The sequence below is a fragment of the Eschrichtius robustus genome, chromosome 9 (genome assembly GCF_028021215.1).
Source record: "Eschrichtius robustus isolate mEscRob2 chromosome 9, mEscRob2.pri, whole genome shotgun sequence".
Classification (NCBI taxonomy): Eukaryota; Metazoa; Chordata; class Mammalia; order Artiodactyla; family Eschrichtiidae; genus Eschrichtius; species Eschrichtius robustus.
The window spans coordinates 70516639-70544518 of NC_090832.1; the positions used below are offsets into that span (position 1 = coordinate 70516639).

General features: G+C 38.7%; 1 protein-coding gene across 1 annotated transcript; it reads left to right on the plus strand.

Moving 5' to 3' along the window:
* Positions 1–10747: 10747 nt before the first annotated feature.
* CGA (glycoprotein hormones, alpha polypeptide) lies at positions 10748–27327 on the plus strand. The gene is made up of 4 exons (XM_068551109.1): positions 10748–11052; positions 25194–25300; positions 26456–26640; positions 27052–27327. The coding sequence occupies exons 2-4, from the start codon at positions 25201–25203 to the stop codon at positions 27127–27129; spliced, it is 363 nt and encodes a 120-aa protein (XP_068407210.1). The 5' UTR covers positions 10748–11052; positions 25194–25200; the 3' UTR covers positions 27130–27327.
* The last annotated feature ends 553 nt before the right edge of the window (positions 27328–27880 follow it).

The window sequence follows — 27880 nt, forward strand, 5'->3', positions numbered from 1 at the left end:
GGCACGGGTTCGAGACCTGGTCCAGGAAGATTCCACATGCCAAGGAGCAACTAAGCCCGTGCGCCACAACTACTGAGCCTGCACTCTAGAGCCCTTGAGCCACAACTACTGAAGCCCGCGCGCCACAACTACTGAAGCCCGAGTACCTAGAGCCCGTGCTCCACAACAAGAGAAGCCACCGCAATGAGAAGCCCGCACACTGCAAAGAAGAGTAGCCCCTGCTCACTGCAACTAGAGAAAGCCTACACACAGCAATGAAGTCCCAACGCAGCCAAAAATAAAAATGAAAAAATAAAATAAATTTATATAAAAAAATGTATTGAAAATCTTCTTCTTAGCTGTGTGACCTTAAGGCAAATCACCATGCATTATAGAGCCTCAGATTTTTTATCTTTGAAATAAGAATAATCTCCTAGATTTGTTGAGAAGACCTCAAATGGGATGATGAAAAGGAAGGTGCTTTGAAATCTTCCAAGGGCTGTAGAAATACCATTATCAATAAAACCACTAAACCTCCTGATAGGTGGGAACAATCATTGTTGCAGAGTTCAGAGAAGGAAGCAAGTGTGACTTGAAGCATCCTGCTGAGAGCGAGAGGGGAGAGTGGGGAGATAGGACTTGTGCTGAGTCATGGTGAAAGAGGAGGACTTAAATATATGGAGAGGGAAGGAGAGGGCAACTCAGTCAGAACTGTAAGATCTGTCCTGACAAAAATGCACACAGGTGGAAATGAACTCAAGTTGGCTGGCTCTGAAGCAGGTTGTTGACCTGGGTGGATTGAGGAATAAACTTGAAAAGTAAATTAGGATCAAGAGGAGAGAGTCTTTTCATTGACAAGGACCTTGAATTGATTTTTGATTAGGACACGGTGGGATGAGGTTGGTATTTTCAGAAGACTCATCTGGCAAAAAGGGTAAGCGACCAGATGCACAAAGACTCGTTAGTGGGCCGCCATGTTCCAATCCTGGTGAGAAGAAATAAAGGCCTGAACTATTATGAGAGCAGTGGGGTAAGAAAAAAATGGTACATGAGAGAAGTGGAAAACCCTGACTGTCATCATTGTACCACTGCTGCCACCACCAAAAGCACAAAAACCATGGCATTGCAAGAGAGTAGCATGGATTTGGTAGGACAGGTAAAGGGAGAAGTTGAGAAAGACTCTAGCTTTGGAGTTTCAGTGACTAGGAAAATGGCATCCTCAACAGGCAAGATGGTACTTTTCCAGGACAGAGGGATGGGGGCTTTGGTGTTGGATATATTGAGTTTGAGGTGAAGCTGGACACATAAGTGAAAAGCTCAGGACTCTGTTACTTGCACTCCTTGCTTTGAATGTTATGCCCTTGAAATAGTGAACTGTCTCTTTCTTGTGTGCACCATGCTGTCATACTTCCATGCATTTACCCTTGCCCTTCCCACCTTATTTATTTACTTATTTTTGGCCACACCCTGTGGCTTGTGGGATCTTAGTTCTCCGACCAGGGACTGAACCCGCTCCCCCTTCAGTGGAAGTGCAGAGTCTTAACCACTGGACGGCCAGGGAAGTCCCTATTTTTATGATTTTTTAAAGTCAGGTTTAGTGATGTATAACTGACATACAGTAAAATCCATCCTTTCCAGTTGTATGGTATGAGTATCGACAAAAGTATACAGTCATGTAACCACCACTACACTCAGAGAATTTTCTCTGTGTCTCTTTGGAGTCAAACCCCTCACCCCATTTCCAAAACTCTTATCCGATCTCTGTCCCTATAGTTTTGCCTTTTCCAGAATGATACAGATGGAATCATACCGTGTAGAGCCTTCCGTGCCTGACTTCCTTACTTAGCATGATGATTTTGAGATTCACTCCTGTGTTGCAGGTACCAGTAGTTTGTTTCTTTTTTTTTTTTTTAATTAATTTATTTATTTTTGGCTGTGTTGGGTCCTCATTGCTGCACGCGGGCTTTCTCTAGTCGCGGCGAGCCGGGGCTGCTCTTCGTTGCGGTGTGTGGCTTCTCTTGTTGTGGAGCATGGGCTCTAGGCACACAGGCTTCAGTAGTTGCATCACGCAGGCTCAGTAGTTGTGGCTCATGAGCTCTAGAGCACAGGCTCAGTAGTTATGACGCACGGGCTTAGTTGCTCCGCAGCATGTGGGATCTACCTGGACCAGGGATTGAACTGCGTCCCCTGCATTGGCAGGTGGATTCTCAACCACTGCGCCACCAGGGAAGCCCAGTTTGTTTCTTTTTATTGCTGAATAGCATTCCTATGTATGGAGGTATCAAACTTTGAAGAACAATTGAATTATTGACATTTTTAGCTTTTGGCTATTATGCTTAAAGCTATTATAAACTTTCATCTGCAGGTCTTTGCACGGACATAAGTTTTAACTTCTCTTGGGTAAATACCTCAGAGAGAGATTGCTGGATCGCAAAATAAATATATATTTAATGTTACAAGAAACCAACAAACTGTATTCTAAAGTGACAATACCATTGGTATTCCCACTAATAATGAATGAGGGTTCCAGTGGATGTTTTGGGTGCCTCCTCTCCCTCCCCCCTTCCCCTCATCCCCACCCCCTACCATGTTGTTATGCTGTTAGCAGCCCTATGGAGAAGCCCGTGTGATAACTATCCTGTCTGAACAAAAGGTAGTGAGGAACCGAGGCTTGCCAGCAACGAAGTGAGTGAATTTGGAAATGGGTTCTCTGCCCTCGTTGAGCTTTGAGATGCCTGCTGCCCCATCTGAGAGCTTGGCTGCAATCTCAGGAGAGATCTTGATTCAGATCCACCCAACTAAGATGTTCCCAGATTTCTGACCCTCAAAAACTCTGTGAGGTAAGAAATGTTTGTTGTTTTAAGCTGCAAAGTTTGGGGTAATTGGTTACACAGATAATTAGTGCACTGAACCAAGACACTGGCGTGAAGCTCAGGGGAGAGGTCAGTTCTGCAACAGAGATTTCAAGTGAAACTATGAGAGAGGATGAGTTTTGAATGCTTTGTGCCGAGACCAGAGCTTCCAACCCTATATCTGGGACCCCATCCAGTATGTCTCTATCTCAAAGGATATAGATAATTTTCAAAACAAAATTAACTAAAAAATAATACAGTATTTGGGGGGTAGGGAGAGGGGGCCACATACTCAATAACGATTGTGTTGTCTCAGTTCTCTGAAATTTAGACATCACCCTCTATGCTGGTTTCCAGCCATCTCTACCCTCATGCATTATTTTTTGGTGGTCTATTCATCTGGCAATTTTCAGGTATATACAAATTTTTTACATCCCACTCTTCCTCTTCTTTCTCTTTCTCCTTTATTCCCCTGAAACCCAGTTTTACAGAGTGATGCAAGTTAAAACAACTCCCTGTGGAATCTGCTCAGGCATAGAGAGAAATGAACTGGGGGGAACCCTGACACCCTATTCCCATTTGGCCCCCGAATCCCAGACAGTACATTGTTCCTGGAGATGTGAGTATGGGAAATAGGTGGGTGTGGGGAAGGGCTGGAGGGTAGTGGCTGATTCATGCTGCCTCTTCAAGCTGGAGAGTTACAGATCGGTGGTGAGGAGCAGTCTCCCGCTGTCTGCAGGGCGACTGGGACTTGATCGGCCCAGATGAGGCTTAGGCAGTATTTAGACGCTGAGCTTAGACAGAATCCTTCCACCCTGCAGTTCAGCTAGAGCTCGGGGGTGGGGGTTGGTTGGGAATGTGGTGAGAGGGTGTCAGGATAATGTTTGTGACAAGGTCTCCCTCTTTCCCCTTAAACATACTTGCCGTTGAATTGCAGCCAAGATTTTAGACCAGGACAGCCGGCACTGCTGGCTTCTCCTTCTTGAAGGATTCCTGGGGCTCCTCTGAGCCACACTGAAAGCATCGTGCAAAGGAAATCCTTTTTCCTTAATAAAAGCGGCTGTGATTCCCTCCCACCAAGTTCTTCACTGTCTCTAAAGCTGCACATGGCCATATATACAGACACAGAGGGAAAATACAGTTTTCTGAATGTAGCACCCTTACCTCTCACAGCAAAATAGCCAAGCCCTTTAGGATAGAGATGCTTTAGGCAAACCCGTATCACATCTAATGTCTCCTAAGACTTCTGCAAAATTAGGGTAGGAAGTCATTTGGGCTTCATTTTTCTCTCTCCTACTGCACTATAAATCTAACCAAACCACTCTATCAATACAATTGCTTCTTTTTTGATTTTTGCACAGAACCGATTTCTCCTTTCATTGATAGCCCATAACTGAAAGCTTTCTGAAATGGATGTGGGAGGAGACATGTGCAAAACAAAAAGAAATGGGAAAACGTTAAACAAATTACTTTTCGCCTGTGAGATTTTCCTCCTTTTCTCTGCAGCGTTATTTGCCTTCTCTGTTGACATTTCAGACTAGAGGAAGATTATGCATAATTGGAGCAGCAGTTTCTTTATCTCTAACCCTCTGAGGGTTCCAGGGACAGAGGTTGTTAGCCTGGGAAACAGGATGTTTGCATTACTGATTAGGCCACGCTGCTTTGACTGAAATAGTAGAGAATATTCTTCGCGGATTTGCCTGTGTCAAGTCGGCCTGCTTCTTGTCCATCACTTCTGGGGTGAGTTAGCTGCCGCCACGTGTGTCACACATCACGTCTCAGGTTGTTCTTTCAGGCTGTCAGTCATCTTACCTGCTGCTGATGATTAAAAACCTTATCTCAACCGAGAAACTGTCTGCTGCCTGCATTTGTGTCTGTGACCACGGGATAGTTGTTCGGTGCTTTGGGCTATCTTTATCTCAGATTCCTGGTGCTGGGGGTTCCAGCTGTTTGTGGGAAGTAGAGGAACAAATGACTTTACCATTTTCAATTTAGTTGTGCTGCAGAGGCAGCTGAAGATGAAACCACACCGTGTTGCTTCCTTAACTACATTGCTGGCTTACTAAACAATGCTGCACAATCATGGTTTGCAAGCTTTGGTAGGTAAAATGCAAATTTCTCAGCTCAGCTGACAGTGATTTTGATCCAGTAGGTCCCAGATGAGACCCAGGAATCTGTCTTTAAACAAACAGCCTGATAAATCTGATTTAGATGGAACACGGGACAGACTACAAGAAACAGAGCTACACAACGTTAAAGAGTCGAGTGGAGGTTAGGAAATCCGAGTTCCGTTTTAGTAATCTCATGACGAGTCAAAAAGAATGTTGAGGGAAAATCCCAATACTTCTATTTATAGTGACCAGAGTGTTAGCAATTTAAGGATATGATTTATGTCTAATTTCTCTCTCTTTTTCTGATGTTAACTAAATTCACTGTGGTAATCATTTTTTAAAAATTGAAGTATGGTTGATTTACAGTATTGTGTAGAAACAGACTCAGAGACATAGAAAACAAACCTATGGATCCCACAGGGGAAAGCGGCGGGGGGAGGGATAAATTTGGAGTTTGGGATTAACAGATACAAACTACTATATAAAAAATAGATAAACCACAAGTATGTACTGTATATATATATATATATAACTGAATCACTTTGCTGTACACCTGAAACTAACACAACATTGTAAATCAACTATACTTCAATAATTTCTCTTTGGTGATGCACTTTGATTGATACACTTGATAGACAGACACTAAATAATTAAATCTAATAATGATCGTAACAAATTTAAAACATTTATTATCATTTGTTGAACATTTTTTTATTAATATGAATCATAATCGAGACCCAAAACTAGACCACAAAATATTTGGGAATTTAGTAGCATTTCAGATTAGTCGAGACAAAAAGGATTGATTAGTCCCTACCTGGTATTATAACTGGCTTGTCGTTTAGATTTAAAAAGAGGCCAGATTTCTACTTCACTCATCAACTCCAGATAAATTACAGATGAATTAAAGATCTAAATTGAAAATAAATAAAGCTGTATACACCCTAGAATAAAATACAAATACTTCTTTTTAGTATCGTTGGCATGACATAAAACCAACAAGTCAAAAAGTTAAAGATAGGCATATTTGACTACCTAAGAATTATTGTATGGTAAAAAATATCATAAAAGAGTCAAAAGTTAAGCTTAAAATTAAAGATAAAATTAACAACTTGAGAAATACTTTTGAATAGGCAGTTATGGACAAATAATCCATAAATGACCTATAATTTATGAAATGATGTTCAACTTTGCTCAGAATTATATAAATGCAAATGAAAATAAGATACTCTATTTCATCTGTTTCACAAAAATTAACTTATTTCATGACATCAGCTTTGGGGGGTGTGGACAAGAGAGCCTGAGCAATCTCTATACAAGTTTAAAATACTCATAATCTGATCCAGCAATTCTACTTCTGAAAGTGTATCCTAGAACTATAATTGTACACATAACCAGAACAAGGATGATAGTTAGAGCACCGTTTGTAATAGTAGGAAAAACCTCATATAATCCAAATAATCATTAATAGAGGGCTGGTTAAGTAATTAATGATTCATAATACTTTGTACTTATTTTTTTCTTTTTTTTTGCATTTGATGAGATTTTATTTTCAGAAAGGCAGGATTCATTCCGGTTTGTCCAACAGATCACATAATCAATTTTTTTTTTTAATGTTAATCAAGAAATTCCACTTTCATCAGCAAAAGGCAGGCTATGCTGTCAAATACAGCCAAGATTGTAAGCATACAAATGGCATTAAGTCTACTGGATCTTAAATTATTCACCAGTATCCACAAGAAAAAGGCAACACTTTGCCCTCCTGAAAAGGTATATCACTTTTTAGGAAACTGGTAGCGCTTCTGAAAGCCTCATCATTCGTGATTATGCTAATTGCCCTTGCAAGTGTATTTTACACTATCTGTGCTGACTCAGCTAGGAGCCAACAGGCTGGATGTCGGCAGGTAAAACACATCCCTGCAGACCTGTTACTGTTCATGATGACATTTGGAAATCTCAAATCGCAACCCCAAAGGCTCCTTCAGTTCCATTCATGCATTATATGTACACATATGAAGAGTTTTCCTACCAGTAGCATTTAAAATAAGCACACTAAATAACTGCAAGTCACATGTAACATAGAATATTCAAATGTTTAGTTTTTAACTGTGTGTGACAAAGCTAAGACAGCCTACCATTCCAATAAAAAAGGCAGGGAGTGGGAGGGACAGTTTTAACACACCATTAATTTATGCTACTGAGTTTTTCTAGTGAAAGACAGCAAAGCCAATACAAAATTTAGGGACAGAGGAAAACAGATTTCAGCCTCTGGTACCTCTCTAAAGGCAAACCTTGTGCTTCCGTGCCCTGCCATCCGGAAAGCTTACCTCCTTCCCAGCCAGACACCTTCTAGCTGAGAATACAACAGTCATTAAGAATCTCTGTCCCTGACAGCCCACACCTGGAACATGCATCATGCCTACCTGGCAATACAGGGGCCATGAAAGGCGAGAAAAAAGCATGCCTTGTGAGAGAGACTGTTGAAAAGGAGCCCCCTGCCCCAGTCTCCCATAAAAGTACTGATCACATTAACTACATCCAAGGAACCAGAGGGAAATAACTGAGGATTGCAGAGAATCTACTCAAGCTGTCACTGCAAAGAGCAGAGTAAGAAGCATGCAACCTTCCTCAAATCACATGCGCTTCACTCAAACTTTTTCCCTCACACAGGTCTTCTCTGCTAACAGGACTGGTCTTCAGCATCTCTCTGAGTTCCTCTCTCTTATCTAAGTTGCTCAAGCTAGTTCTAGTCTTTCCCAACAGGATCCAGTTGGAAAATATAAAGCCTTTGGAATGCAGCCACACAGGAAATAAGGCATATACAGAAACAGGAGATTTAGGAGAAGCCCTCCTGGTGTAGATTTAGAGACAAAAGCGCCAGACTGCCACCAGCAGCAGGATGCCCAGCAGAGCTGTTTTCCCTGATATACTCGTCCCATCACTTTTGTTACACAGGTTCTCCTGGCAGCAGCGGTACTGAAGCTCCGTCTCGCCTAAGGCTTTCGCAATGGCTTCGAAACTGCAGCGGTCAAACATCCAACACTGGTAGTAAGTTTTTGGTAGCACGGCTTTAACGATGAAACAAGTATCTTGATTATGTGAACAACTGACGACCGTAGTGCAGCCATTAGCTGGGTTAATACAGATGTAGCACTCCAGGCTGTGACCTACATGGCAGAGGGCAGCCAGGATGAACAGGAGCCCGAGCTGCACGAACCCTCCTTTGCTTCCCTTGGGACCGGCTACAAATTCTTATGGCTCCCGTCATCCGCTTCAGTGTGGCTACGCCTGATACTGTACTATTTTAAAAATATGGTTAGATCTGCATAATATATGGATATGGAAAAAACCACCAAGATACACTGTTAGATTTAAAAAGAAAAAGGAAGGTAGGGCACTAAACAATGTGTATATTATGTTTCTGTTTGTATATAGCAAAACCCCAGAAAATGTGTTTATACACACAGATAATTTCTGGAAACATTAAGAAATTGTTAAAAATGGATACCTTTGGGAATGGGAGTGAGGATTTTGGGGTAGGAGGAAGACTTACATTTCATTGGAAATACTCTTGTATTGCTTCAAAATTTAAAATCACGTAATATATCTTTGGAATTACTGAAGCAAAAGCTACTTGAAAAAGCAAGGATTTTACATACCTCAGCTGTTCTTCTGATTACGGCATAATGTTTGTGATAACCATACTTTGCTATCAGAAAGATCAAATTATGTCTTATAAAACAAATCAACTAAGCACATGAAACATTTACAAAGGTGGTTATTTTGAAAAAGAATTCAGTATGTAAGTGACAAAACATCATTAGGAAAAATCCATGCATTTAGCATAGCTGGTATGTACTTCACTGTGTCATACCGCTATGCAAAGATGTTCCTGACACCTCCTCAGTACCATGACATGCTTTCAGGACTTTGCCTAGTAAAGGTGGCTATTTGCCTTGTCATCCTGAAACCGTGTAACTCTGATTGGGACTTGAACCCACACACTGGGACTTTCAAGTCCCAGCCAAAACCCAGACTGGGACTTGAACCCATGTTCTTTTAACTGAGATCACACACCTGGTCTCAGGACTTAATGAAGCTCAGGTTCTTGATGTCTCATCGCAGAAAGAATTCAGTGAGAGACAAAAGTGATAGGTAAGAAGTGGATTTATTTAGAGAGAAACACAGTCCACAGAGTGTGGGCCATCTCAGAAGGCAAGAGCAGCCCCAGGGTATGGGGTTGTCAATTTTTATAGGGATGGGTAATTTCACAGGCTAATAAGTGGGAGGAGTATTCCAACTATTTTGGGGAAGGGGTGGGGATTTCCAGGAATTGGGGCACTGCCCACTCTTTGACCTTTATGGTCAGACTTGGAACTGTCATGGCTCCTATGGGTGTGTCATTTAGCTTGCTGATGTGTTACAATGAACATATACTGAGGCTCAAGGTCTAGTGGAAGTCGACTCATCCATCTGCCATCTTGCACCTATGTGGTTCTAATCGGTTTATGTTGTGTCCTCAAACTAGGTCATTCTTTTAAAGGTGGTGCCCTGCCCCCTTCCCTCCTGTTTCAATCGTGTAAGCAGATAAGTTATGGAGTCCCCAGAGAAAGAGAACCAGGAATGGCTTTCTTGACATAAGAGAAGCCATTTTGGCCTAAGCCGTTGTGTGATCTCAGGTGGGCAGGGTCAGGATGCTTCCCTGTGAGCTGAACAAAGGCACTTTAGTTTAACATTCAGGCAGAGGGGCAGGGTTCCCCAAGGTAGGCCATTATGTATGCTTATAGCTATAGACAGCATCCTTTTGGTGATTATAGTAACAAAAGCAACGGAAAACAAAGGTTAAAGTAAAAGAAACAGATCCAACATGGAGTCAGATTTTGTTCTTCTCCGTTACAAAAGGTCAAAAGGAGAGAGGAGATGCCAGCCCGTTGTCCTGCCAACCTCCTAGAATCCTTCTTGCTGAAATCCGTCTTGAGCCATGCGTGTGCCATCAGGAAGGACCTTGAGTCAGAGTGATTGGCCAGAGACAACCTGGAACTAACCCCATCACCATAAAACCTGAGTCTGCGAGCCACATGGCAGAGCAGTTCTCCTGGGTTCCCTTACCCTGCTGCTCTCTGCCTGGGTGCCCCTTCCCAGTAAAGTCTCTTGCTTGTCAGCATGTGTGTCTCCTGGGACAATTCATTTTTGAGTGTTAGACAAGTGCTCACTCTTGGGCCCTGGAAGGGGTCCCTCTTCCTTCAACGAATGGAGTCTTGAACTTTTTTAGGATCACAACCCTGAAAGCAGGATAGACACAGCCACAGCCATAGCCTGAAGTGCTTGGTGGGTTTTAGGAAGACAGTGTACTGGGAATCTTGGAGCTAAGCGTTCCTCAGCTGGCAAGCCATAACATACGTATTTTCTGTTTAGGAAGAAACTGAGTTTTACAAAAGTGAAATGAGGGGGGAAAAGGCACAAATATTGAGAACCAATCAGTCCTTCTCAGCGTTGCCTCATGCCTTCTCCATGCATCCTTATTAAAGCCAGATGCACATTTAATTTTAGAAGAGTCTAAATAGGTGTGTGTTTTATTTTTCTGTGTTCTACTGGAGTAATGTTGTAAGCTTAGAAATGCTCTATATCTAGCATCTGAAATTTACAGCTCTTCTGTTTTAAGTAAACATCAGGTACTTAGCTAATTAAATGTAATGCTTGTAGGATCCTGTTTATAGGAAAGTGTCAACTTTCAGGATGTTGTGTATAAGTCTTGATAAAATTATGTAGAAAATAACAGTGTACTCTTGTTTCATAGGCTGACCTTGCAGTCAACACCACCTGGAAATGGCTCAAAACAAAAAATGATCGAAGGGCTGACACGAGATAAGATCAAATTGATGTCATGGTAATTACACAAAGTACCATTCAATCATTGGATGGAATTTACTGTTGATCCCTGGACTTAGATGCAGGTGGGAACACGCAGTTTTTATTACTCTGCTGGTATATAAGACAGGTGAGGACTTTATTAAGAGCAGTTACTGAGAAATCACAAGACGAAGCTAAAATCCCTCTTCAGATCCACAGTCAACTGCCCTGACCACATCCTGCAAAAAATCCAGAGGAAGGTAATATGAATGAAATAATTTGGGGGATTTTAATTGAGGAGTAAAATATTTGAGAATACAAAGGAGCTGGTTGTGCATAAACCTTAGTAAGAAGACAGGCATTTATACATTCTCTTTTCAGCACTCATGATTGAATTGGGAGGAAGTCTGCAAAATTGTGGTCTGTGATCACAGGCTAAGATGTTATCTAACTGAAGCCAGAAACCAACTGTCTCCTGCTGTGATGTGTGAGTGCCTGTCAGTAACTAAAAAGTTTTCTCAAGAAATATTGGATGTCATTTGAAAGGCATTCTTTTGAGTGGCTTCCGGGGTCAGGAAGAGAGGGAGTAGACATGTAAGTTGCTGATATTGTTTTGTCATCAGTTTTTAAATGACACATAACTACATCTTCAAACTGGTCAATGGTAAAGCAGCTCACCTGTTCAGCTGAATGACCATAGCTTCTGATATTTTTTGAATAGACCCTCTTGGGTAGACTTGAATTGTAACACTGAAATCTCTTGAACAACATTGTTTCCTTTTTCTTCTTTCATAGAATGCCACAAAAATAAGAGTCGGTAGTTTTTCTCACTATTACTGATGGACCTTGCAATTCTACATCACTTGGCTAAGTCTAATTGGTTTGTTCCACAGAGAGTTTCTAGAAATGTTTGCTAACTTTAGTTATATTTGCGTCAGTGCAGCTTGGAACGGCAGCTGGTTAGGAAATTAGGACTAGAAAATAAAAGTGCTCCTTTGTCCCTCCTTATTAATGTTGAGGATACAAGATTTGGGTACATGGAAGAATTACGAACTGACACTACATGGGTCCCTCAGGAATAATGAAGCTCCGTTTCACTTTCATGGGAACTTTTGTTTCCTAAGCTCTACAATCTTCTCCCCACTCAAAAAAGAAGATGTTTTATATTAGAACAAAGGAATATTCTTAAGTTTCTGAAGATGTCTTTAAAATAATTACTTAACACCAACTCAATTATTCAAAATATTGGTCACCCAAATTGATTGTAATACTTTGCTATAGTCTTGAATTATTTTTAAGTGATAAGAATAACCACCATTTATGAAAAGTTTATGTGTCTTCATTTCATTTCTTTAAACTTTGGTTTTGGTTTAAGTTTCTTTTTTTTTTTTTTTTGCAGTAATAGAGTCGTTGAAATTTTGAGCCATATTTCTCACCATTTCTTGCTGAAAAAGGTAGCATGTGAAGTGTTAGAAAAGCAATTTATTATATTCCAGAACAGCTTCTCAGTTTCCTTGTATATTTCTCAAATTTACATGAAAACTCAAAGTAAGAGCTAGGAAACAGAAATAGTAAAATTGGAACGTAATATGTGCATTTTGTTCAAAGTAGATCAAGATAATCTGCTTTCACAAAGAGAAAATGTACAGGAATCAGTTGATATTTCCATTGAGAACAGCATGACCTATAGCACCATACTTCCATTTTTATAGATTATGAATCCCAGAGTAGTTTGCTATCAACTTATGATCCTTGCAAATTCTGGTTTTGGTGTGTAACATTTCAGCATTCCCCATCATAATGTTGCACAAAATAATCCAGTAATTTCTTGATTCATCAGACTCAGAGATAACATTATAGAAATGCTCTAGCATCCGTTGTGCACTGGGGTAGGAGGAGGAGGAGGAGAAAGAGAGAGAGAAGAGGGCACTTAGGCCAGAGCGGGAGCGGAATCAAGGGCAATATTATGAATTGGATTTGAAAAGACAACAGTAACATCATGATCCATGCTTAAATCAATGCCCTAAAGAGAATGGATTAACTGTGTGTTTCTAGGCTACAGAGGTAGTATAGGTGAAAGGGTACTATCTTAGGATCAGACCACTTTCCAGACGACTTTGGCAAATCCTTTTACTTCTCTCAAGTGTAGTTTTCTAGTCTACGAAATAGGTGACATAATAGTGCTTTCCCCAAAGAAGTGTAAAGAGACTCAAACAAGGGAAATGGATATGAAAGCCAATGCTTGTCCCCCACCAGTCACTCCCCACCAATCAGACACTAGTTCTCATGACTTCGTCAGGTGTAAAATGCCTCTTTATCCGAGTGAAATGGCTTTCTTAAGGCTGTTCCGAAGAAGGTGAAGTCAGATAAATATGCAAAATAAAAAATTACACAAGCAAGTTATTTTTGAACTGGTATAACATAATGTTACTCTAAAAAGAAAATATGTCAGCATTCTATTTAGGGATATACCACCTGAAAAAAAAAAACATTTAAGAAGTTCATTGTGAAATATAAAGTTTTGAAGGCAGTGTAGTAAAATGTGGTTCAGAGCTTGGAGTTGTAAAGGGACATTCTAAAATCTTAGGTCTGCCAGTGGGGAATTTTGTGACTTTGTATAGGTTACTTCGCCTCTGGAATTCTTTTACCTGCCAAAACGAGAAGAATACCTCACAGGGTTGTCATGAGTATTGAATATATTTATGTGTTCAAGGTGCTCAAAAGAAAATACCTAGCACACACAAGTGCTCAATTAATGGTTGGTATTCTTTTTAATGTAGAAGTTATTATTATTACCAAATTCAGTATGGCAGATACTGTGGGCAATGCTAACTCCAAATTTTTTTTCACACTTTGTTAGATTTCCCCTAATAGATTAACTGAATCTGTGTTATATAAATCACACCCCACAGAGGAAAAGTACCAGAAGAAAGTGGAGAGACAAGACCGGCATCCCATATCTCAAAGCCTGGAGGAGAAATTTTTGTTATAAGAGACAGCGGTTGTTCCAGTTATCTATTACTGTGCATCAAAGTACTGAGAAACTTAGTGGGTAAAACAAGAAGTTATTATTATCTCTCAAGGTCCTGCAGGTGGATTGGGCTCAGCTGGGCCATTCTTAACTTGGATTTCTCATGCATTTGTGATCAGATATTGGCTGGGGCTGGAGTCATCTGAAGGCTCGACTGGGCTAGTCATCCAAATGGCTTCTTCACTCGTTACTTCTTGGCCTCTTTCTCTTTCTCTATGTGGCATCTCGTTCTCCAGGGCCGGTCCACATGGCTTATAGCCTTCTTATTGTGTGGTGGTCTCAGACTAGTAACACTTCTTACACGGCAACTGGCTTCTAAGACACAGGAAGCAGAAACTGCCAGGTCAGTGCAGGGCTACTCCCACGACTGGCCCAGTGTTGTATTGGTGTAAGGGACACTCTCATCACTGCCTTATTCTATTGGTGTAAGTAGTCATAGGGCCCACCTAGATCAACGGGATACAAAGTTAGACACACCACTTTTCCATATGGAAGTGGCAAGGTCATACTTCAGAGTGAATGTAGGCTGAGAGATATTTTTGTGGCCATCTTTGGGAAGTACACCTGCCATAGCAGAGAAAACAGGGGCAATAAACAATAAGGGGCTTCTCTTTGCAGTTCTGCTCTGTTTTTTTTTTTAAACTATTATATTTTATTTTTATTTTTATTTTTATTTTTGGCTGCGCTGCGCAGCATGTGGGATCTTAGTTCCCTAACCAGGGATTGAGCCCATGCCCCCTGCAATGGAAACGTGGAGTCCCAACCACTGGACCTCTAGGGAATTCACTGCTTTGTTTTTATCACAGAAAAAAATGCTTATGATGTGAGGTGCTGAGGTTGAGAAATCTACAAACCCAGCCTGTCCACTCTATTATTGAGAGACTTTAAGGTAAATTAAATGTTTCTATAATCTAGTGCTTTTAAATGGAAATGATACTTGGTGTGTCAAAAGATTGCACGAAAACAGCTCAAATAAAGAACAAAATGTAATGCACAAATTTTAAAAGTTACAAGAATGATTCTTATATTGCTATAATAATGCTCTGTACAAAACTTTTCTGGCCTTTGGATGTTTTACTTTTCTGAGTGATAAGTTGACACTACTTAATGTTTTGTTCCTGATAGCATTTATTACTGCAATAATGTTAATTTAAAAAATTGAGTATTTTTAAACAACAAATATTTGAATTTCTCATTTAAAACAATATTTTATGGTACATAGAGTTTGTCCTATCAAAATTTCTTGTTGATTTAGTTTGCAGACAATTTAAAAAAATGCTGATGTGCTAGAAAAACCAGAAGGGTAATGGAAGAACTAAGATTTTAATTACATAATTATGTTAACATTGTAAAGTGCCTTAAAATAACAATTAAAGTAGAAAGTGTACATCTTATTTTATTTTAAGCCCCTTAAATTTAGTCAGTTAAGAAAAGAAGCTTCTCAAAATATGATCGTTACAAGAATCGTCATAAAGGAATTGAAATTTTTATAATCCTATGAGCACTTCAATTTCCTTCTAAATACTGCCTGCTCTTTTTCTTTTTAAAAAATAAATATTTAAAGATCATCTTTTGTTCTGTTTGTTTTTATGGAAACCCCTGGGGTTTTTTTTTGTTTGTTTGTTTTGTGTTTTTTTTGCAAAGTATACCTGTACAAGTTGTACTTTATATGTCTTTTGCCTCTAAGACCCCCTTTTTTCACTCTTTCTCTTCATTTCATCTGGAAAATTAAGTCGGCTCCCTTTTAGAATTTTGCGAAGCCAAAAAATACTGTTAAGTAATTGATAAACAGAAATCCCACCCCAAATACAGCTGCTGAACTGTGTGACTTCACTTATTTTCCTCTGGATGCTGGGACACTTTGGGGATACACTATTTGCAACCCCTGTGATTAGTCTAGGGAAGTTATGAGGAGTGCTGAATACACAAAGCTCCTGTACAAACGTTAAAACAGTAAAATATATATTTACTACCGTCGTGTTTTTCTTCCCCATGAAATATGTGTTCTTTATTCTCATTAGTTTTTCACCTCTCCATTTTCCTGTCCCCAGCCTATCAAATGTTTCAACATCTATGAATGCTTTTACTACAGCATTCGTCGCTCTAACTCACAGTCATTTGCCTTTGTATCTGGGTCAGAGAGCAGGAAACTTATTCATATTTGTGTCACCCATACTTGGCACAGTGCCTGGCATGTAGCAGGTACTTATTCAAAGTCTTTAAATCTTTCAAATGTTCAATTTGGACCTTAAATTTTGCACTTTACAATGTTGAACTGTCAAATCATCCAAAACTCATCTTTTCATAAAATAGAGAAAGTATTAATTATCCATATCAAAGAATGAATGAGGGGATTTGAGACAGATCATGGGAGTATTAACCGTTTCTCTCTCAGCCATCCTTTGACCATCAGTGAATGCGATACAGGGTCTCAAGGTCACTCTAGTGCCTAGGAGCAATATTTGAATGTCTACTTCGAAGATCTGAGAACTTGGAGGATTACTGAGGTTGGGGGCTGGAGCATGGGATCACAGAAGACATTCACTGCTCAACCTGGGATTCAGAATATGTTACAAGAACAGGGTAAAAACCCATTTACTGCAACTAGAGCACATGAAGAAAGAAAACTAGTAGCCAAGGCTACTCCAAGTTGAGTTTCCTGATCACTGAACCCAGACCCTTTAAATTCGTCCAGCAGGAGACATCAGTGGTCACCTGGTGGGACGTGGAGGTGAGCCTGTTCGGGGACTGGCTCCATGGGAGTTGGTGGGATGAAGGATGAAGGATGCTGAATATCCACTTACCCTTGAGATGCTCCACCTTCACATCTCTCATCCAGGCTGAACTATTGCTATTCGCTGGACCAGGCAAGATGCTAAAACTTACAGGCCTCTTCTCTGTTTAACAAACAATTCTTACATACCTATCTCATGCCAGGCAGTGTGCTGGGGATTCAAGTCTTTGCTTTCAAGGGTCCTTTTCATTAGTGATCCTTCACTGAAGGCTGCCTACTTTTCTTCTTCTTGGTAGTTAGCTGGGCTAGATGGGGCTAATGAAGTGAAACCTTAGGTTAACACTCTAGAAATCAGTTAGATTTAATCTGTTTTGTTAACAAAGAATTATGCCTCTACCCTGGCCAGTCATCTCAAAAACGTGCTATGAGTCAGTTGGGCTTCCTGGTGTGGAGAGTATGGGTGAGTCACCCCATCTACCCCCACCATTAGAAAAATCGAAAACCTTACTCTTTGGCAGTGGGGGAGCAATGGCAGCATCTCTGCAGGTAAATGAAGAGCAGGATGTCACATTGTACCAAACACTTGTCTTCTTGGAACAACCTTTTATATATATGTACATATATGTGTATTTGTGTACATACATGCATGTACACATACATATATACATACATCCATATATGTGTGTGTATGTGTATTTAATTTGCCTTGAAGCCTTTCAATAATAGGACTGACAGGCTGGGATGATAGATTTCTCAGTCCTGGCACCTTACCTTATAAACACATTTTTTCTGTGATAAAAACAGAACAGAGGAGCTGCAAAGAGAAGCCCCCTTATTGTTCATTGCCCCTAAGTTTTCACTGCTATGGCAGGTGTACTTTTCAAAAATGGCCAGAAAAAAAACCTCAGTCTAAATTCATTCTGCAGTATGACTTTGCCACTCCCACATCAAAAAGTAGTATCTATCTTTGTACCCTGTTTGATAGATGGGGTTGGCGTGTATGTGTATGGCACTTGGTGTGTCAAGATATATAGAGATATATATAGATATATACTGATGTCCATATATGTGTGTGTATGGTACACTGCTATTTACCTATTATATAAATCATTTAATACATTAATTATATATTAATGTATATAATCACAATAAATAATATGCAAACATATTAAATAATAATAGTAAGTTTAACATTGTAAATCAACTATACTTCTATGAAAAATAAAAAATAATAATAGTAAATCATGGCAATAATATTCTTTAATACTTTTAAGAATGCTATCTTTTCCTCACAGAGTCTTATTATATTAAGAACATAAATTTGCCCACATACCTAGTTTGATATAAACTAACAGATACCCAGTTGAAACACTGAAGCTCTTATATATGCTTTTTATTAATGTTTTCTTTTGAATTCTTATGACTTTTATATCTTAGCATAAAATGGCTCTTACCTGTGGCATTTTTAACACTTAGACATTCATGTATTACCCAGCTACAAATTCTATAGTTAAGTGAGAATATGTCATCTCTAATGAATTTATTATCTGAAAATATTTTATTTTATTAAACACTTATTCTAAGTTGTCATTCAAGAGTTACCTTGTTTCTCAGTATGAATGACAGCTCTACATAAGCAACTTTTGATTGATATTGTTACTCTTCTAAAGTCCCGATGCCACACAACTGCATCTACTCTGTGCAAGACCTTGTGCTAGGATGGGGGTGGGTTAGAGGGGCACAGTTTCTACCCTTAAGAAGCTTTACATGGATGGAAAGACAAACAGGTATATAACTAGCTAGAGTTCAGGGCAGACTGTGGAACTTCATCTAAGAATTATAAGCAAAGTGATGGATAAATGCAGTGGAGAGTTATTTATTCTCCCTTTGGGCTTGGATGAAACCTTCACAATGAAGCTGGTGGCTGGGCAGCTCCTTAAAAAACTCTGAGGTGGATGGCTGAGAAGGGGGAGAAAGGCCTTACAGGTCAAGTCGAGAATACACACATTTTCTTGGCCTCATTTTATTCTGATGGGGCAGATGGCAGGAGGTGAGGGTGTGTTGAGTGGGTGTTGGAGATGCACTGTGGGGTTGGATATATAGAGTCTGTGATGCCTGCAGTGTCCTCACTCGGAATACCAAGAGGCTGAGATTAGTACATCTGATTTAGATTGAGCATGTTTTGCAAAATAGCATAAATCCCAGCTGAACATAATTATTGTTCCTGCCCTGGGTCTTAATGTTTTTCTTCCATATTCCAAAACAGAAAGGCCTAAGGGTGATTAGGCTGATGAAAACATTTATTAAAATGTTTTCAGAAACACCTAGAATTGGAGGGTTAATCCCTTTCTGCTTGGTTAATCTCATCTCTTTTTAAAATAAAGACAAAGCCGTTTCTGTTATTGAAAGCTAAAGCAATGGTGACTTTGGTTCTGCTTTTTCAATCTTCTCTTCACTTTATCATAAAGCAAATCCTAAAATATGCATCCGTTTCATGCTCTCACTTTCTGCAATCTTGTTATAAATGCTTCTCTCTGAATTAATTCTGATATAATTGTTCACTGCATAATGCTGAATTTTCATAATATATGAGCTGCAATATCAAAGCACAAAAATGATACTAGTTTAAAAAAAAAAACCAGTTTCCATTCTGAAATTTTCCTTGTGGCTTTGTATATCACTTAAGAAGTGGTTCTGGGCTTCCCTGGTGGCGCAGTGGTTGAGAATCTGCCTGCTAATGCAGGGGACACGGGTTCGAGCCCTGGTCTGGGAAGATCCCACATGCCACGGAGCAACTAAGCCCGTGAGCCACAACTACTGAGCCTGCGCGTCTGGAGCCTGTGCTCCGCAACAAGAGAGGCCGCGATAATGAGAGGCTCGCGCACCGCGATGAGGAGCGGCCCCCGCTTGCCGCAAGTAGAGAAAGCCCTCGCACAGAAACGAAGACCCAACACAACCAAAAATAAATAAATTAATTAATTTAAAAAAAAAAAAAAAAAGTGGTTCTCAAATTTCGGCTCTTAGAATCTGTTTATGATCTTAAAAATTATTGAAGAGCTCAAAGAATTATTTTAATGAAGTTATATTTATCAATAGTTACTGATACAGAAATTATGTTGGAAAAAGTTTTAAAATATTTATTCTTTTTTTTTTGGCCACATGGCTTGTGGGATCTTATTTTCCTGACCAGGGATTGAACCCGGGCCCTCAGCAGTGAAAGCACCAAGCACTGGACTGCCAGGGAATTCCCAGAAATATTTATTCCTTTAAAAACAACAACTTAAAACCCATCACATGTTAACACAAATACAATATATTTATAAAAAATGACAATTTCCAAAACAAAAAAAGTCAGTGAGAAGAGTGGCATTGTTTTACCTTTTTGCAATTTTTTTTTTTTTTTTTTTTTTTTTGGCCACATCCTGAGGCTTGTGGGATCTTAGTTTCCCAGCCAGGGACCGAACCTGAGGTCATGGCAGTGAAAGCGTCAAGTCCCAACCACTGGACCATGAGGGAATTCCCTCTTTTTGAAAATTTAAAAAGTACTGGGCTAATAGAACATAGCTACATTCTCAGGTGCTTCTTTATTCAATCTGTTGCAATATCACATGTCATGTAGCCTCTAGAAAATTTCTCTGAACACTCATGAGGCGATGAGAGTGAAAAACCCAAACAGCATCTTAGTATTATTATGAAAATAATTTTGACCTCACAGACCCACTAAAAGTGTTTATGGTCCCCAGATCTCACTTTGAGAGCTACTGACTTAGGACAATATTTATTCAGTGTTAATTATGGGTGAAGATAAATAAAACCCATAATTACTTGTGTATAAGTATATAAATCAGGTAGAAATAATGACATACATATGTTTTAGCCTTACCTACATGTAAACAGTCTGTTTTCTGTATTATAAACTGTTGGTTCTACTGTCTGACAAATTATTCTTATAAGATACATGGGTTGATATAAACATCTAGCAAAAACATGGTCTTATCATGTCGGTCTACATGAAAAATAACCACAGGTTTTGAATCACATGGAATTATAAATCTCATTCTGAAATTTTTTTAAAAGAAATTTTGGTTTTGATAAATTATAGATTTAGAGGAAGTTGCCCACCCCCCCCCCAAAAAATGTACAGGGAAGTCCTGAGTATCCTTTAGCTAGTTCCCTCAATGATAATACCTCCCAAAACTATAGTACAAGGGGAAAACCAGGAAATTGACATTGGTACAACCCACAGAGTTTATTTGGATTTCACTAGTATTGTGTGTATGTGTGTGTTTCTGTGCAATTTCATCCCATGTTAGATTGTGACACTATCGCAATCAAGATAAAGAACTGTTCCATCACCACAAGGCTCCCTCATTCTGTCTTTGTATAGCCACATTTACTTACTCCCCTCAACTTTCTCCCCACATACTAACTCCTTGAAACTGCTAATGTAGCATCTCTATAATTTTATCATTTCAAGAGTGTTATATAAATGGAATCACACAGAATGCAACCTTCACTCAGCAGGATACCCTTGAGATCCATCCAAGTTGCATGTGTATCAATAACATGTTCCTATTTGTTGCTACATAGTATATAATCTGGTATTGGAAGTACTATTGTTTGCAGAACCAACCATTCCTCTGCTGTTGGGCATTTGGATCATTTCCAATTTGGGGCTACTATAAATAAAGATGCTATGACCCTTTGTATACGTTTTATTTGAACATAGTTTTCATTTCTCTGGGATAAATGCCCAAGTACAACTGCTGGGTTATATGGTAAGTACATGTTCAGTTTTATAAGAAACTTCCAAACTATTTTCCAGAGGGCTGTACCATTTTATATTTCCACTAGCAACGTCTGAATTATCCTGTTTCTCTGCATCCATTTGGTGCTATTTTTATGTTAGCTAGCTGATAGGTATATAATATCTCATTGTGGCTTTAATTTGCACGTCCCTAATGGTTGATGCAGAATACGTTAAATGTGCTTACTTGCCATCTATATATCTTCTCCAGTGCAATGCCCGTTTTTCAATTGGATTTTCTTAATTGAGTTTTGAGAGTTCTTTATATATTCCAGATACTAGTCCTCTGTTAGACATGTGGCTTGCAAACATTTTCTCTAAGTCCGTATCTTGTATTTTCATCCTCTTTGAGGATTAACCCATAATTTGGATGAGGTCTAATTTATCACTTTTTCCTTTTATGGATTTCATTGTCAACTCTAAAAACTTTTCACCTAGCCTCTGCCCACCCTTCCCAATTTTTTCCTAAAAATTTTATAGTTTTACATTTTACAGTTAAGTCGATGATCCATTTTGAATTAATTTTCATATAAGGTATGAGATTTACATTAAGGTGTTTGTTTATATGTTTGTTTTGTTCTGTTTTTGTATTTGTTTTGCCTATGGATGTCCAATTGTTATAGCAGCCATTATTGAAAAAGTCGAAATCCTCTGTTAAAATTGCTTTGGCATCTTTGTCAAAAGCTAGCTGGGCATATTTTTTGGTTCTCTATTCTGTTCCATTGGTCTGTGTATCCCTCTGCCAATATCATGCTGTTTTATTACTGTAGTTATAGAATAAGGCAACACTGGGAAGACTGGTTCCTCTCACTTTGTTTCTAAAATTGTTTTAGCTATTCTAGATCCTTTGCCATTCAATAATCATAAACTTCTCTGTGTCTACAAAAGCTGTGCTAGGATTTTCATAGGTATTTCATTAAACATAGAGATCAATTTGGAGAGAATTGACGTCTTTACCATGTTGAGTCTTCCAATCCATGCACATGATATGTCTCTCTGTTTATTTAGGTCTTTAATTTACTTCATCAGTATTTTGTAATTTTCAGTGTTCAAGTCCTGTCCATATTTTGTTAGATTTATACGTATTTTATTTTCTTTGGAGCGATTATAAATAGTATTGTGTTTTTAATTTGTTTCCACATTATTGTTTTTAGTATATAGAAATGTAGTTGATTTTTATGTGTTGTTTTTGTCATGCAATCTTGCTGAGCTCACTAATTAGTTCCAGAACATTTTTTGTAGGTTCCCTGTTTTGCTTTTTTTTTTAAATGTAGATGATCATATCATCTATAAATAGGGATAGTTTTACTTCTTCATTTTAAATTTGTGTGCCTTAATTTCTTTTTCTTGCCATATTTTGCTGGCCAGAATGTCCAGCACTATATTGAATAAGAGTGTGAGAGTGGACATCCTTGCCATGTTCCTGATCTTAAGGGGAAAGCACTTGGTTTTTCACTATTAAGTGTGATGTTATCTGTAGGTTTTTGTAAATGCTCTTTATCACGTTGAGAAAACCTTTTTGGTTCTTGTTTGATGAGAGGTTTTATCATGAAAGAGTACTGGATGCTGTCAAATGCTTTCCTGTGTTGATTGATATAATCATATGATTTTTCTTTATTCTTTTGATATAGTGGATTACAATTAAGTGATTTTCAAATATTGAAACAGCCTTGAATACTGTGAATTATTTTCAGTTGGTTGTGTCTAATAATTCTTCTTATACATTACTGGGTTCAATTCGTTATTATTTTGTTTTGGATTTTTGCATCTAATTTCATGAGATATACCAGTCTCTTGTTTTCTTTTTTTGTTCTTTATTTGTCTGGTTTTGGTGTCAGGGTAATCCTGGCCTCATAAACTGAGTTGGGAACTGTTCCCTTCTCTTCTATTTTATGAAAGTAACTCTGTAAAATTGGTGTTAATTCTTTAAATGTTCTGAATTGTCTTCTTATTGGTAATTAATTCTCTGTCTCTGTTATCTTTCATAGTTTGAACATAAGCACTTTAAAAATGGGGATAAAAATCTGTCCCTTTCACATATATACAATGGAATATTACTCAGCCATAAAAAGGAATGAAATTGAATTATTTGTGGTGAGGTGGATGGACCTAGAGTCTGTCATACAGAGTGAAGTCAGAAAGAGAAAAACAAATACCATATGTTAATGCATATATATGGAATCTAAAAAAAAAAAAATGGTACTGATGAACCTAGTTGCAGGGCAGGAATAAAGATGTAGACATAGAGAATGGACTTGAGGACCCGGGGTGGGAGGGGGAAGCTGGGGCAAAGTGAGAGTAGCATTGACATGTATACGCTACTGAATGTAAAATAGTTAGCTAGTGGGAAGCAGCAGCATAGCACAGGGAGATCAGCTCAGTGCTTTGTGATGACCTAGAGGGGTGGGATAGGGAGGATGGGAGGGAGGCTCAAGAGGGAGGGGATATGGGGACATATGTGTGCATATGGCTGATTCACTTCGGTGTACAACAGAAACTAACACAGTATTGTGAAGCAATTATACTCCAATAAAGATCTATTAAAAAATTCTTTTGTCCCTTTTATCTTACATGAGATTTTTCTAGAACATGTAGGGATAAAACCCAGTTCTTAAATGCGGTGAGGTCAATGCCTGGATAAATTGTCAATCACTCAGCTGACCTTGCATAACCTGATCTCATGTACTCAGAATGCTTAGGTAAAGCTGTATCTACAGGTATAAATAAGTCAGGAAGTGCATTTAGGAAAACTTTGATTGATACTACCTGCTGTCTACTCTTGCCACATTGCTGGGTTAGCATTTACTTTGCACATTGATAACTAGCCTTACAGCCCAGCTACTGTCATACAGAGTGAAGTAAGTCAGAAAGAGAAAAACAAATACAGTATGCTAACACATATGTATGGAATCTAAGGAAAAAAAAAAAAAAGGTCATGAAAAACCTAGTGGCAAGACGGGAATAAAGACACAGACCTACTAGAGAATGGGCTTGAGGATATGGGGAGGGGGAAGGGTAAGATGTGACAAAGTGAGAGAGTGGCATGGACATATATACACTACCAAACGTAAAATAGATAGCCAGTGAGAAGCAACCACATAGCACAGGGAGATCAGCTCGGTGCTCTGTGACCACCTAGAGGGGTGGGATAGGGAGGGTGGGAGGGAGGGAGATGCAAGAGGGAAGAGATATGGGAACATATGTATATGTATAACTGATTCACTTTGTTATAAAGCAGAAACTAACACACCATTGTAAAGCAATTATACTCCAATAAAGATGTTAAAAAAAAAAATAAAGAAGCCCTGTGGGTTTAAAAAAAAAAAAAAAAAGCAGGAGAGATATTATCTTTTCTTTCTGTTCTCCCACCTGGGAATGTGGAGATGGGAAGGATGTGCTCAAATGCTTGTATATTTTATATATCATATATAAGCTTATCTATCTATCTATCTGTCTGTCTATGTATCCATACATCCACTCATATAGATATCCTTAGATATTATCTAGTGAAATTTCATGTTTCATAAATAAGGACATTAAAGCTTCTTAACAGGATGTTAAGATTTTAAAAAGAGAACTTGTTGTTGTTGTCATTATACCTGATTCTACTGGTTGATGTGCGAAGTGGGAAGAGTCAATTCTCTACCTCTTTCCAAGAGAGAAATTGCTTTTTTTATACATGGCTTTAGAGTATATTGGGAGCTGTAAGCAGAGGGGTCAAGACACTGATGACTATTACTATTAATAGTAGTAATATTAAAATTACTGGTTGTTGTTATGCCTGTTAAGCCAATTTTATAGTAACTTTTTTCCCATGTCTGTTTTTCAGAAGAGCCATGGATTACTACAGAAAATATGCAGCTGTCATTCTGGCCACATTGTCTGTGTTTCTGCAAATTCTCCATTCCTTTCCTGATGGAGAGTTTACAATGCAGGGTGTGTGACCAAACTTGGGTTTGCAGTAACAAGAAAGCACACATTTCTAGATGTACATCAATAACTCCATTAATTACATTTCTACCTCCTTTTCAAATGCGATAAATCTTTGCTGTTGGATATCTATCTAGGCACTTTTAGACTGTGAACATAAAATTAAACTAGGTTCCAAAAATGTACAGTGAAAATGATATCTTACATGTCCATTTAAATAGCAGCCTGTACATTTCCATCTGGAATAGATTCCTGATTATTCTTTATCTGAGTTTTACAGGCAGAAAGTGCTCCTTATTCAGTCTAGCTAGTTGATTTTTTTTCTTTTTTTTACATGTCTCCCAGAAGATGTGGGAGGATTTTAACATAGCCTTTGTAGATGAATTTTCAAATCAGTTAACAAGTGAGAAAACAAAACCATTTTATGCAGTAAATTTGTTTTGCTGTATTTTCTGAAAAATCTCATATAGTAGCCGATATAATTCCATCTGCCAAGAAATTCTGAGCTACTATTGGTGATGGTTTTTCTCTAGACAAGTGATAATATTTTAACCTCTGTTCCCAAGTGCAGATGCCTGATCTCATATCAGGCTGTCCCACTCACCATGCTTTCTTAATTCTGACATGCTTTCCTTTGTCAGTATTTGGAGTTGCTATGGGGGGAAAAACAATAGCAGATTCTAAATGAGAAAATATTTTGCCTCTGGGCAAAATCCTTCTTTCGGATGAGCATGGTGTTTTCATCTGTCAAGTTTTGCATTCCCTATAGACATACTATCAGCACTGGAATTGAGAAGTCATACTTAAAGAAAGAGAAACTACTGCTACTGAGATTTCCCATGCATATCTGCAAAAATCGTTTTCCCATGAAAATAACTGTAGTTGGTACAGATAGATATTGTGTATGAAGATGAACATACAGCCAAAAGTACTGGGTTGGCCAAAAAGATCATTCGGGTTCTCCAAGTTACGGAAGAACCCGATGATCTTTTGGGTCAACCCAAAATTTATTTATTTATTTAATTTCTTTTGATTTCCAATAGAAAAAAAAGAATATTTGCTGTCCCATAATAAGGAAAAATGCATAGTTTCTTTTAAAATTATTTTTTGGATTATTTTACTCTTTGCCTTTTTTCTTTCTTTCTTTTTTTCTGGTGATAGGCTGCCCAGAATGCAAGCTAAAGGAAAACAAATACTTCTCCAAGCTGGGTGCCCCAATCTATCAGTGCATGGGCTGCTGCTTCTCCAGAGCATACCCCACTCCAGCGAGGTCCAAGAAGACAATGTTGGTCCCAAAGAACATCACCTCAGAAGCCACATGCTGTGTGGCCAAAGCATTTACCAAGGTGATAACTGAAAGGGCCCCAGAAACTTTCTATAAGTTCAACCAGAGAAATGTCCTCAGAGCACATCCATGGGGTCTAACGCCAGAGGTATCTGATGACCCATGCTTTATTGGGCATTTGTCCCCTTTAATCAAAAGAGTCAGCAACCTTGTGGGCACAGGCTGGATTTATTCTGAATGAAGAGAGTAGGGGTAGAGGTGATGAGGGGCAGGTTGGGAGAGAGTATAGAATACTTAGTGCAAACCTAAGCTTTCAGAGTGAAAATATCAGCTGAAAAGCAGAATATGCAAATATAGCAAGCATCTATTTAATTCAGCTGGCTAGAGTCAATTTTATTTAACAGTTTTCAATTTTGCCTACCTATCTGTCTGTCTATATATATCATCTATCTTTTTTTCCCTTCCTCCTTAGGCTACAGTCATGGGAAATGCCAGAGTGGAGAATCACACTGAGTGCCACTGCAGTACTTGTTATTATCACAAATCTTAAATATTTTGCAAAGGGCCATGTTGATGACTGCTGATTTCCTGGAATGGAAAAATTAATTTGTTCAGTGTTTATGACTTTGCAAGATAAAACCCTCCTTTTCCTTACCATACCATTTTTTACATGCTTTAAGAATATACTGCAGCTTTATTGCCTTTCTCTTTATCCTACAGTATAATCAGCAGTCTTGTTCTTTTCATCTGGAATGAAATACAGCATTTAGCATGACCATAAGAAGCTGGTTCCGCTGGAAATAAAGTCTTTTAAATCATCATTCTACCACTGAATTCTATTTTTTTCTGAAACGTTTCAAGCCAGTTACTTTTAATAGGATTAATGGGAGGGAGTGAGCCAGTGTGGGCCCCTATATACTCAGTGACCCGACACTGGAGAATCTTGTTCCCACCAAGCCTTCCAGAGCAAGCTGTGAGTCCTTCGGCCAGTGTGCTAGTTATGAGACAATCCATTGGGGTGAAGGAAGAAAATATAACTTCTATTTCTATTCATTTTTACATTATCCCTTTAGATGACCATTTGGATGAGTTTTATAGAAGTACAGATACATTAGTATGGTCATGCATGTATAAAATTTATAAATAAATAAATATGCAGATATTGAGGATGTTTGGTCAGAAACTTTTTTACTGGTAGAAGTTTTCAATCAGGAAAAAAAAAAAAAAAAAAAGGAAGAACACTGCTCTAGGGTTTGGTAAAGACAAAGACAAAATCAGCCCCAGCCTGAAGTTTCTATCCA